The sequence below is a fragment of the Lissotriton helveticus genome, chromosome 1_2 (genome assembly GCF_964261635.1).
Source record: "Lissotriton helveticus chromosome 1_2, aLisHel1.1, whole genome shotgun sequence".
In the NCBI taxonomy this organism is placed as follows: domain Eukaryota; kingdom Metazoa; phylum Chordata; class Amphibia; order Caudata; family Salamandridae; genus Lissotriton; species Lissotriton helveticus.
The window spans coordinates 373,121,784-373,134,539 of record NC_136058.1 but is presented as its reverse complement, the minus strand read 5'-3'; the positions used below and the strand labels follow the sequence as shown (position 1 = coordinate 373,134,539).

Sequence of the window (12,756 nt, the reverse complement as noted above, 5' to 3'; positions counted from 1 at the left end):
TAGATGATCAGGTCTGTCAATCGAGTTGAACATGTAACCCAGCAACTCCGTAATCCCTGCGCATCCAGAAGGATAAGTTCAGCCTGGACACTAACAGGCCAGATTTGGGACTAACTTCTGAACAAATGGGAACCACTGAATCACAAAGGCTTAAAGAGTTGGTGTCTCCCATGCGATGAAACTCTGAGCGATCCATACTGTGAGGACACTAAGAGCTGATGATAATGAAAGCCACGCTGTTTGCGTATCTGGAATGTACCGACCAGAACTATCAACACTTGCATGCAATCAGAGTAGGCCAATGTAGGAAGCTGGCTCTGTATATGGTATTGCCACTGGGTGGTTATCCCGCGCACAGAGTCAAGAGGTTCCCCAGAAGTGAACAGGGCTCAATGTAAAACCCACAGGGCTCCATTAGTGGTACTATCGCCGAGCAGCCTCAGGCCGAACACACAGGAGAGTAAGACATTTATGCACAACATTGACCAATAACAGACACACGACTCAAGGAGATCCACCCCAATTTTAGAGAAATATACTTTGTATTTTATTTTAAGACCAAGATCTTCGCAATAAGGTAAGTATGCTTTTAAATAAAAATACTTTTGACTTTGAAAAATTGATACTTAAGAACTTTTCAGAGCAATTCAATGTTATCCTATGGGGAAAACAATCTCGCGGTCAAACAGGTAAATAATACACTTACAATTCCAATCTGTTACCAAAGGACAGCAAGTGGCTAGAGTCAAGTGCGTACAAAAACTCCACCCCTAGCGGCACAGGGGATCAGGTGCAGAGATCAAAGTCAGAGTTCGGCCTAATGCTATTCAATGGAGACTGGGTGCCTGGAGCCATACTGTTTGCAGGTAGGTAACATACACCAACAGCGGCACAGGGGCAGCAGAGTGTAATTTCAGCATTAGGCGCCCAATGCTTTGCAATGGAGATTCTTCTTTTGGCAAACAGGCTACAGGCGTTGCACCAGAGGTTGCAGGAGGGAGACCAACAACAGCAGAGGTAGGAGGAGATGTAGGGGGTCGTAGGGGCACTGTCGGCTCAGCTGACCAAGGCCCAGGGGCTTCGGGTGCAAGGGTGTCTTTCGATGTCGGAGTGTTCTTACCGGAGCCGGTCGCGGTCAGGGGGAGCCACTGTATTCACACTGCAGGTGTCACCGTGGAGTTCAGGAGAGGTCAGTCAACGCTGGACTCCAGGACAGGATTGCTGGGGAGACTTCACTGCACAGGTGACCCACTCAGACTCAGGCCATGGGCGTCGGGTACAGTGTGGGCAGGGATCACCGTTGAAGCTGGATCAGGACCCATTGGAGTCAGTTTCTCTTAGACAGGTCTGTTGTACACGGGAGATTGGAGTCTTTTTCGAAAGCAGCAGTCTTGCCAGGGTTTCAGGAGGTGGCTGGCTGCAAGACAGGTTCAGGTTCGCAAAAGCTGGAGAAAGGCAGGTAGGGCTGGAGCCAAGGCAGTCGCTGTCGTCTTTGCAGGGTTGTCTTCTTTCTTACGTCGCAGATCTAGTTTCCAAGTCTGGTGGAGCCACCTGAATACAACATATGGGGACTTTTTAGGGGAGTAGCAGGTAGGGCCAATGGGCACCTTTTCTGGGGTGACTACACACTCTATTATGCCACCCTTCTGTGGTAGGGAGCATACACCTAGCCCTGACTGGAGATGTCCTCATCTTCAATATGACCGGGGCTAAAAGATGTGCTTCACCTTGCCCGCACCTTAGTGGGTGGAGTTGGCAGAGTTGGGTGCACCTCCTATTCTCCTAAGTTTCCCAGCCAGTTTTACCGCTCAAAGTGGGCGTGTAAACCAGGGGCTGATCTCTGCTGCTAGCAGCAGTGGCTGGGGTCGCATTGCAAAGGCAGCAGGCCTTTTGAGCACTGGCCCATCCTGGGGGAGGAGGTGCGACACCTTTGCCCAGGATGTGCATTGTTTCTGGTCCCAAAGAGCAGAGGCTCTCCATTCAGTGGTCCAGAAGCAGGTCTGGTGGTGGCTGGCTGTCTTCAGCCGGACAGAGACCACACCAGGGTTGGTAAGTTTTCAGGGGGCACCTCTGAGGTGTCCTCTGAGTACATGGAACAATATATCCCACACCGGCATCGGTGTGGATTTATTGAGAGGAGTAGTATGGTATCAAACACTCCTTTGTTCATTGAAGCCATCGTGGTACTGTGGAACTTAAGTTGTCGAGTTTCCAGCCCATGTACTCTCTATGGCTTCATTGGCACTTACAATATTAAGGAATGGACCCTAATATTGCAGGGGCGTATCTGCTCATGCAGATATGTCTTCACCTGTGGTATAGTGCACCCTGCCTTAGGGCTGTGGGGCCTGTTAGAGGGGTGACTTACCTATATCTTCAGACAATGCTAGCTGGCCTGGCACCCAGGTAAGGTGCCATGTTGACGTTGTCGTTTTTCCTCTCACAGGAGCATGCAAGTTGCAAGGGCACAGCCCCAGTGAGGTGGTTCCCAGGGGACCCTCTTCAGCTCCCAAACCCTAAGTATCCAAGGTACAACTTACTAGGGACTTACAGGGGCAGAAGTACCAATTGGGGATATGTTTTTAGGGAAGAAGCACTGGTACAGGGGACCTCAATGGCAGGGACCCTGTGCACTACAATTGAAAGCACATCAAACCAGGCAAAAGGGGGGCTAACCATGGAAAAAGAGGCACTTCCTCACAGCCAAGACAACCTATGGATCCAAAAACACTGCCTTTAACTTGAGCACACTGATTGAAGCACGTATTTCAAAGAACCGATCGTGCACCTGAAAAAGAGGGACCACAACTTGCAAATCACAATGGGGGAGAGGATTGTCCTGACCCCACTGCAAAACCAGCAATTAGGACGATGGAGGGAGGTAGGGAAGGGGCACAAACCAAAGAGGCAGTCTAAATCCTGGTCCATTCAATCACGAGGTGCACGTGCATAATCTGACTGCACAAAGCCATGAGCCCCACAATTCTCTAATGCCACAATATGACAGAAGATCTGGATAAAACACGGGGATGAGCTTGGTGTGCCAAAGCCCTCTTGGGAATCTCCAAGTCTACCCCCAACTAGCTTTTCAACACTGAACCCATGATGAGCACCTGTAGCAGAGTGTTGGAAGACTAACCACGTGTTCATAGAGGAGCTGAAACAGAACAGTACTGGTAGAACCCAACGGGCCAGAGGGAAGACGGGAGGCAGGAGTCCTGACCAGCCAGTCGTTGAAGACTGTGTAGATGCGAAGCACACGGAGATAGTTACCCACAGTGCTTTCCCCTTAGTCCTTTTAAAAGATAAAACATTGAAACCGGACCCACTAATTTACCCAAACCAAAATATTCACACCTGGTAAAGAAATAACAGCCACAACAAGTTATTTGCCTGATCAGCTCACATCTAGCCAATCTCACGAAGTGCGGGTTTACTGGTCAAGAGCAGAAGCAGAATCAACTGTGTAAAATCCATCCAGAATGGCACCCCAATTTAAGGCAAAGCCCAAGTCCCAATCCTCTTTGGTTTTACATGGGCCTTTCTAGAAGCCAATGACACCATACTCTTACCACACTCTATGAAAAAACAAATAAAATGAGCTCTGTATGATCCACTGAAATCTGTCACTAATATTTTTGGGGATTTATCATGCACCGCATCAGGACCAGGGTGGAGTCGAAGCGCCAAAAAATAATGACAATGAAACTGATGAAGACTTAACAGTAAAATCACCACGTTTTATCGCCTCCACCCAAGTTAAGATGCTCAAACTTCTGTCACGTGCTGGGAATGTGCATTCCATACGAGACCTGTCCCAGTAGAGACGTGCTACCATTTCGCCACAAGGTCCTTACAATTACAGCCTTTGGAGCTAGATCAGCAAATGCTGAGGGCCTTTTGATTTTTTCTCCTCATTATATGCCTACGGTTGTATTACAAGGCTTGGCTTTTTATTTTCTATTCTATTTATGAAAAGTGTAGGTGTAGAGAGAAGATGAAAGATCCGTGGGACAGAGGTGGCGCCAGCCATGTATGAATGTACCCAGAGCATCTTGAGTTTTAAAAAAATGGAGCTCAAAATGTTCATCAATCGTAACCACGAAGAAAACCTCCATGTGAATTGAAATGCATTGGTAAGATCTAAACTTGAAACAAACTATAAATCTGTGCGAATTTTTTTTTTTTAAATGAGCACAAAGGTAAATATAAACCAGTCCATGTCATCAGTAGAATCTATTTCCACTAGCAGCAGCAAAGAGCACGGCCAGATTAGTTGTGAACCTGCCCACTGTCCATGGGTGTAAAATATCACCTACTAGAGTCATCTGATGTCTTGGGTCACTTTTGTCCTCTAAGACACAGGACCAGAAAGTCTCCCGGCACATTCAGAAATGAACAAAGCCTTTCCTGTCGGAGTCACAAGAGTTAATGCACCATCTGACACCTGTTCCTTTGAACAATTAAACAACTGCGGGGGGCCAGTCACACTTACCTTTGTCAGCCCCACTTAATTACTCCACTAAGTGGTTCAAGAACAAGCATTCATAGAAGCTCCCAACAGATTGGCAGCAATGAGCACTTTTACACAGCAAGAAGCCAATAAAAAATGCTATCAGACTGGAAAGTATGCCACACAAAGGAAAATAAAATGAATCCGGTGCTAGCTGAAAATCACCGCCCAAACTTTAATCTACCCGTCATTCTGAAAAGGCGGCTGTAGACAATAAATGCAGAGCACATTTCACAAAGTAAATGGTATCCAGCAATTGAAATGATAGGTATCACAGGAACTGTTACTCCGTGTATGCGCTGATACATACCCTGGCAGTGTCAGAGGACGAAGAGTTTACTCTTTTGACTGTGTTCGATCCTGTGGCTACACTATAATTAGATTTAGAGTTTTGTAAAGTGCTCTTATGCCCGGAGGAGTCTTGGCGCTAACCTATAACAACGGAATGAAGCCCTACTTAGTTGCTGCATACTACTAGACCAGGGGTCCACAACCTTTTCTGTAGTGAGAGCTACATCTGATCCGTGAAAATGTGTTAATAAAGGCCAGGCAACTTGCGTATTATTTCGAGACCGCCCCACAGCCATCTTCATTCACTTTAAGGTTGTATCACACTTAATCACCAGCACACTGCTATGCGCTGTGTCCCATTCCATCATCACCACACCTTGGAGATCATCAGATAAGATGTGGCAACACTTACTACATTGGATCACAAACCCAAGAAAACGTTTCCAACCACCCACCCTACAGATAGTGGCGGCCGTCACAACACAAAGGTGGGGGTGGTGGGTGGAAGGACAGGAAAAATAAATGTAAACAATTGTACCTTTCACTGCTGTTTCCGTAGGCGTCCTTGGTGCTCTCCCAGCAGACTGTGAAGGCAGAGGTTGACCAGCCAATCCAGACGCTGCCCTCATGCTATGAGAGCAGCCCCAGGATTGGTCTGAGCGGCCTGCTCGGCACCTCAGACACTGCCTTGTAGCCTGCAGCTTTTCTCCAACCCAGCTGTGAACACAGCTGGGTTGGAGATATAGAAGTGCGTATGTCTGTTGTCTATGCCTAGGATGGCCGGCCAAACTTACATGCGTACTTATAAGTGCCCACAACCTGCAAGCCCTCGCCAGAGCCAGTCATAGAAAAATAAAATGATATTGTTTCATTATCATTTTGTTTTTCTTTGACGGACTCTGATGAGTGGGGTGATAATCCTCCGCCATTACGGAGGAGTGACCCCTATCTACACATGCCATAGCTTGCTGACCATGCAGATAAATGCTTCAGTGCCCCACACTGGGTTAGTAAGCGCTATAAAAAAGCTGCACCTCAATGCCTCCCCTTTCTTCTTTATCAAATATAGTAGACAGCCTCAACTCAATACTTCTTCAGCGCTAACAGCCCTTTTGGATGCCCATCACACCCACATGTATACAAACAGTGACACATTGGCCAAGCCACAGCTCACTCCGCAACTAACATGGTTAGTCCCAAACTGGGAGGAAATCTCAACAGGATGCACAGGACAAATTCAACACTGCACTTCTTCTCCATAGCAGGTCCAGTGCTAAGGCTACACTGCATAATTTGCATGCAACAATCAACTAGAGTTTGAAAATCTTTTAAGAACACACTTCCAAGAGCAATGTGCAAAAAGCAGGGAACCGTAAAACAGACAACAGGTTTGATTTCAACACTACCCAAAATGCATCAACAAAAATAAAAATAAAGGGTTTCTGTCACCGCCAGCCTCTGAAACACCAGGTGGGCCGCTCTTCACAAAATACTTTCTGTACATTTCAAGGTAATAAGGCCCATCTGCTCATCTTCCATTCTATACTTGGCACTAGGGAAACCGGCATTCGAAGACTCACCCCTTCTTCGCCCGCTGCATAGCACCTCCGCCTGGCTTTCCCTTGGGCGGCTGCATTTTATCTCCTTCTAGGAAATCCAGTCTGTCAGTGAGACCTGAAGAGAAGGACAGAGAAAGCTCAGCACCTGGCACACTACATCCGGAGAGCAGCCAATCCAACACAGCACAGCACTTGGCTAGCATCACAACCACAGAGTCGCAAATCACAGAATCTCTCAGCATGCAACACCAACACTACACTCACAGCAGCACATCAGAAATCACCTGTCACCACAACCAACACTACACACACAGCAGCACATCCAACGCCACACAACACTTGGCAGACCTCACAACCACAGCGCAGCAAATCACAGAATCTCTCAGTATGCAACACTAACACTACACACACAGTAGCATGTCAGAAATCACCTGTCACTGCAACCAACACTACACACAAAGTAGCATGTCAGAAATCACCTGTCACTGTAACTAACACTACATTCACAGCAGCACATCAGAAATCACCTGTCACCATAACCAACACTACACTCACAGCAGCACATCCAACGCCACACAACACTTGGCAGACCTCACAACCACAGCGCAGCAAATCACAGAATCTCTCAGTATGCAACACTAACACTACACACACAGTAGCATGTCAGAAATCACCTGTCACTGCAACCAACACTACACACACAGTAGCATGTCAGAAATCACCTGTCACTGTAACTAACACTACATTCACAGCAGCACATCAGAAATCACCTGTCACCATAACCAACACTACACTCAAAGCAGCACATCCAACGCCACACAACACTTGGCAGACATCACAACCACAGCGCAGCAAATCACAGAATCTCTCAGTATGCAACACTAACACTACACACACAGTAGCAGAAATCACCTGTCACTGCAACCAACACTACACACACAGCAGCATGTCAGAAATCACGTGTCACCGTAACCAACCCTATACTCACACAGCACATCAACACCACACATCATGTGGCTTACATCACAACCACAGAGCAGCAAATCAAAGAATTTCTCAGTACGCAACACTAATAGTACACCACCACACCAGAAATCACCCAACGCTAAAATCACACCACACCAGAGAAAGCTTAGCACCCAGCACACTACAACAGGAGAGCAGTCCATCCAACACCACACAGGACTTGGCTTACATCACAACCACAGAGCAGCAAATCACAGAATCTCTCGGTATGCAACACTGACAGTACACTCACAGCACCACACCAGAAATCACTTAACACCACACTCACAGGAGAACACAGGAGAAAGCTCTGCACCTGGAAGAAATTACATTCATAGAGAAGTACACCAGAGAGCACCTGGAAGACATTACAATCATAACAGTATCATATCACAACTAAGGAGCAGTAAATCACAGTCATTTAGCACTTGCCACAGTTACAAAACTTTGACGACCAAGTACCTGGAATCAATGCAACACTGACAACAACAACCCCTCACCATTCTCTGCTTTAAACATATTTCCTTGACAGTACCTCTCTGATATTTCTTAATGGAGTCCATCATCGTAGACTTCTCCTTCTGTCGCTTCTGGAGAACCTCAGTCTGCACCTACAGATGAAGAAAGCACGATTTAACCAGGGCTCATCCTATGGATACCCCAAGTGTGCAATCTCCAGCCCTCAGCCCAAGCAGTGTGTAACATATAGAGAACAGTAACACCTATGCTCCAAGGCCTCTTCTACACAGACATTGGCTATCCAGCCACGTCTGGATGCTTTACAGCCAGGATAATACATTATTCTGCTGAAATTCTAAAATGAAGAATGTCAGCCCAACAAACTTTGGTTTATACAAAAGTTAAAATGACGAGATACCTTCAGTGGAAAAGGCAAATGTTTATTTTAAAGAACAACATGATAAAAAGGGGAAAAGGCGATGAGTATACAGGGTGGTGGGGGCATGGAACAGACAGGCAAAATAGTACATGCTTTGTTTAATAGGTACTATTTTGCATGTCACTTACGCTGTTCAGTGGCAATAACATGGAAGTTGACCTTTGAAGTGTAGTAATAAAAGGGTATCTATTAATTAGTACACCCGCTTTAAACAACTTGTTAATAGGGCAACATGTATTTTAATTAGCATTATATGTTTGGGCGCTTTTAATGAACAGAATGCAGAGCCATAAAATCCACATTTTACAGAGATCAGTTAAATGTGGAAAATATTTTAGAATCCCAGTGAAATATGGGTTTCCTCATCATAACAAGAACTTCCAGTCTCCTCAACAGGGCTTTCCTACTGTCATAGCCATCAGGATTGAAATGCAGTAGAGCAGTCTTCTCCAATGAGTAGCTCGTGAGCTACTGGTAGCTCTTCCGCTACCTGAAAGTAGTCTCCTGGGAATTTGTAGTACACATGACACTGCCTTTCCCTGACCTGGCTCCAGACTTAATAAAGGGCGGTGGAGACAGTTTTGAGTGAGGGCAGGCACAGCCCTGTTCAGGTGTCAGGAACATCTCCTCCCACCCATCTAGCTAAGGAAGGCCCTTCAGGCTGGTGATGGTCCATCAGGAAAGGCAGGGCACACCTGAGCTTTGTGTGACTGTCAAGAGTGAATGCACAAGAGCACAACTGCTATCCTCACCAAGACCTGGATTGTAGACAGACAGAGGCACAGATGGTTAAGCAAGAAAATGTCCACTTTCTAAAGGGGTATTTTCAGACCTGCAATTTAAAAACCAACTTTACCAAAAGATGTATTTTTAAATACTGAGTTCAAATACCCCAAACTCCAAATCTATCCCAATGGGAAATTACGCTTAAAAGATTTTTCAACCTAATCCCCATGTTACCCTATGGGATAGATAGTTATTACAATAGTGTAAAACGAATTAGCAGTATTTCACTATTAGGACATGTAAAGCACACCAGTACATGTCCTACCTTTTACATACACTGCAACCTGCCCAATGGGCTGCCTTGGGCCTGTCTTAGGGGTAACTCAAATGTAATAAAAGGGAAGGTTTGGACCGGGCAAGTTGGTGCACTTGCCAGGTCAACATGGCAATTTAAAATGGCACACAGACACTGCCGTGGTCGGTCTGAGACAGGTTTGTAGGGCTACTCATGTAGGTGGCACTATCAGTGCTACAGGCCCACTATTAGCATTTGATTTACAGGCCCTGGTGCAAACATGGTACACTTTACTAGGGACTTGCTAGGAAATCAAATATGTTTATCATATATAAACCAATCGCCAATACCATTTACACAGGGAGCACTTGCACTTAAGCACTGGTCGGCAGTGGTAAAGTGCCCAGAGTCCTAAAACCAGCAACAACTAAATGCAGCATTCAAAAACAGGAGGTCAGAAGTAAAAAGACAGGGGAAATCACGCCAAAGATGCCAGGTCTAACAGTTACCCATTGTGTATCCACCATATATTACACTATTATGTATAAGCTATATTTTACATATTTTAGTGACTGTATTGCACAAAATGCAGTGGTATAATCCATGTTTTACAGGTAACTATGACATATGGAGAATATGTTATGGTCCCTGTGAAACATGGGTTCATCAGAATAACAGGTGTAAACTCTCAACATACCATTGCCCACTGTTTACCTAACTGTACATTCATGAAAGGTAAACAAAACTTGAACACTAGCTCTGATCAGTGTTGCTGCACTTTGCAGAAAATAGCTTCAATGGGCTGTGATTTGTACAGACAGAATGTGTTTTTGACCCAAAAGATTTTTTCTTTAAAACTCCACATTCCTACCTAAATAAGTGTGCATGTTTCTCATCTTTTTTCGTCAAACCAGCACAAAATATAGATCAGTGTTTTGCATTCTGTTTTCAATAAGCATTTCTGTTAGGAAAAAAACATTTTCAAGCTAAATGGTTGCAAAATTAACCAGGTTTATTTTTTTTTAAAAATACTTAAAGGTTAACATGTAAATATGTTTATATATTGCCATCTCTAAATTTTGGTGCCATTCACAAACCACTGTACCTTCGGCCTTAGTGATTCAAGACATTATAGGGAACAAAGATATCAAAATAGGACCGCATTACACAGCTATCAAAATATTATATAGGGAATAAAGCAATCAGCTACCTGACAAATGCCCCCATCCTTGAGGTAGGGTTTATTTGTGGAGAGCGGGGTGGGATTGGTTTAAGAGGCACCTCCCACCACAGCAAAGTCCAAAAGCACCCCCTCCACTGGTATGATCTTCTAACCTCATTCTAGAAGTTGATAATTCCCCGAAAAGCAGTTCTTACCTTTTTGCCATATTTTCTGAGAGCTCGCAGCTGTTTGGCTTTTTCAGATCTCTCCATAGAGGCCTGCTTCTCTTGAAGTTTCTTCCGGATCTGTGAATTATGCAAACCATATCAGATATGGAAAATGAGCACTGATGACTGAAGAGCCAAGGGGGAAGTTATCTGTAACAAGAAGTTACTAGAACGAGTATTCACCCATGGCACATGAGCTTTGAAATTGTACCATGAAACACTGGGGATTCAAAATGCTTTCAGTAAAAAGGACTGCACACATTCCAGCAGCCTTCTGTGGCTGTTCCCCTAACAAAGTGCCACACACTAGTTTCTTTAAGTCCCCATGCTCACCTTCTGCATGTGCTGGTCAGTTTTTGCCATCTCTGCAAAGTAATCGCCCGGTCTGCGAGTGAGGATTCCATGTTGCTTCAAACGAGGCAGAGCCTCTAGAACAGCAGCCTGGGCCTGTCGATAACTGGAGAAGAGATGGTCATAATTGAGACGTACAGCAACCTGTGTGCATGTCAGGTCACATCTACCTGTGCCACCATTCAAACTGCACATCTAAACTGGCAATATCTGTAAAACACAGGTAAAGGGACTCACTCAGGCGTGGGCACATCTACCTGTGCCACCATTCAAACTGCACATCTAAACTGTCAATATCTGTAAAACACAGGTAAAGGGACTCACTCAGGCGTGGGCACATCTACCTGTGCCACCATTCAAACTGCACATCTAAACTGGCAATATCTGTAAAACACAGGTAAAGGGACTCACTCAGGCGTGGGCACATCTACCTGTGCCACCATTCAAACTGCACATCTAAACTGGCAATATCTGTAAAACACAGGTAAAGGGACTCACTCAGGCGTGGGCACATCTACCTGTGCCACCATTCAAACTGCACATCTAAACTGGCAATATCTGTAAAACACAGGTAAAGGGACTCACTCAGGCGTGGGCACATCTACCTGTGCCACCATTCAAACTGCACATCTAAACTGGCAATATCTGTAAAACACAGGTAAAGGGACTCACTCAGGCGTGGGCACATCTACCTGTGCCACCATTCAAACTGCACATCTAAACTGTCAATATCTGTAAAACACAGGTAAAGGGACTCACTCAGGCGTGGGCACATCTACCTGTGCCACCATTCAAACTGCACATCTAAACTGGCAATATCTGTAAAACACAGGTAAAGGGACTCACTCAGGCGTGGGCACATCTACCTGTGCCACCATTCAAACTGCACATCTAAACTGGCAATATCTGTAAAACACAGGTAAAGGGACTCACTCAGGCGTGGGCACATCTACCTGTGCCACCATTCAAACTGCACATCTAAACTGGCAATATCTGTAAAACACAGGTAAAGGGACTCACTCAGGCGTGGGCACATCTACCTGTGCCACCATTCAAACTGCACATCTAAACTGGCAATATCTGTAAAACACAGGTAAAGGGACTCACTCAGGCGTGGGCACATCTACCTGTGCCACCATTCAAACTGCACATCTAAACTGGCAATATCTGTAAAACACAGGTAAAGGGACTCACTCAGGCGTGGGCACATCTACCTGTGCCACCATTCAAACTGCACATCTAAACTGGCAATATCTGTAAAACACAGGTAAAGGGACTCACTCAGGCGTGGGCACATCTACCTGTGCCACCATTCAAACTGCACATCTAAACTGTCAATATCTGTAAAACACAGGTAAAGGGACTCACTCAGGCGTGGGCACATCTACCTGTGCCACCATTCAAACTGCACATCTAAACTGGCAATATCTGCAAAACACAGGCAGAGGGACTCACTCAGGCGTGGGCACATCTACCTGTGCCACCATTCAAACTGCACATCTAAACTGCCAATATCTGTAAAACACAGGTATAGGGACTCACTCAGGCGTGGGCACATCTACCTGTGCCACCATTCAAACTGCACATCTAAACTGTCAATATCTGTAAAACACAGGTAAAGGGACTCACTCAGGCGTGGGCACATCTACCTGTGCCACCATTCAAACTGCACATCTAAACTGGCAATATCTGCAAAACACAGGCAGAGGGACTCACTCAGGCGTGGGCA

General features: G+C 45.6%; 1 protein-coding gene across 2 annotated transcripts in view; it reads right to left on the bottom strand.

The window, feature by feature from the left end:
- Positions 1-12,756, bottom strand: part of EBNA1BP2 (EBNA1 binding protein 2) — a 161,647-nt gene that overhangs the window by 53,623 nt on the left and 95,268 nt on the right. For both annotated transcript variants that reach the window (XM_078672394.1, XM_078672399.1), the window contains exons 5-8: positions 11,010-11,133; positions 10,665-10,754; positions 7,904-7,979; positions 6,385-6,478 (exon numbers count right to left, since the gene is read on the bottom strand). In XM_078672394.1, coding sequence (XP_078528520.1) covers positions 6,385-6,478; positions 7,904-7,979; positions 10,665-10,754; positions 11,010-11,133 — 384 coding nt within the window. The remainder of the gene's footprint in view (positions 1-6,384; positions 6,479-7,903; positions 7,980-10,664; positions 10,755-11,009; positions 11,134-12,756) is intronic.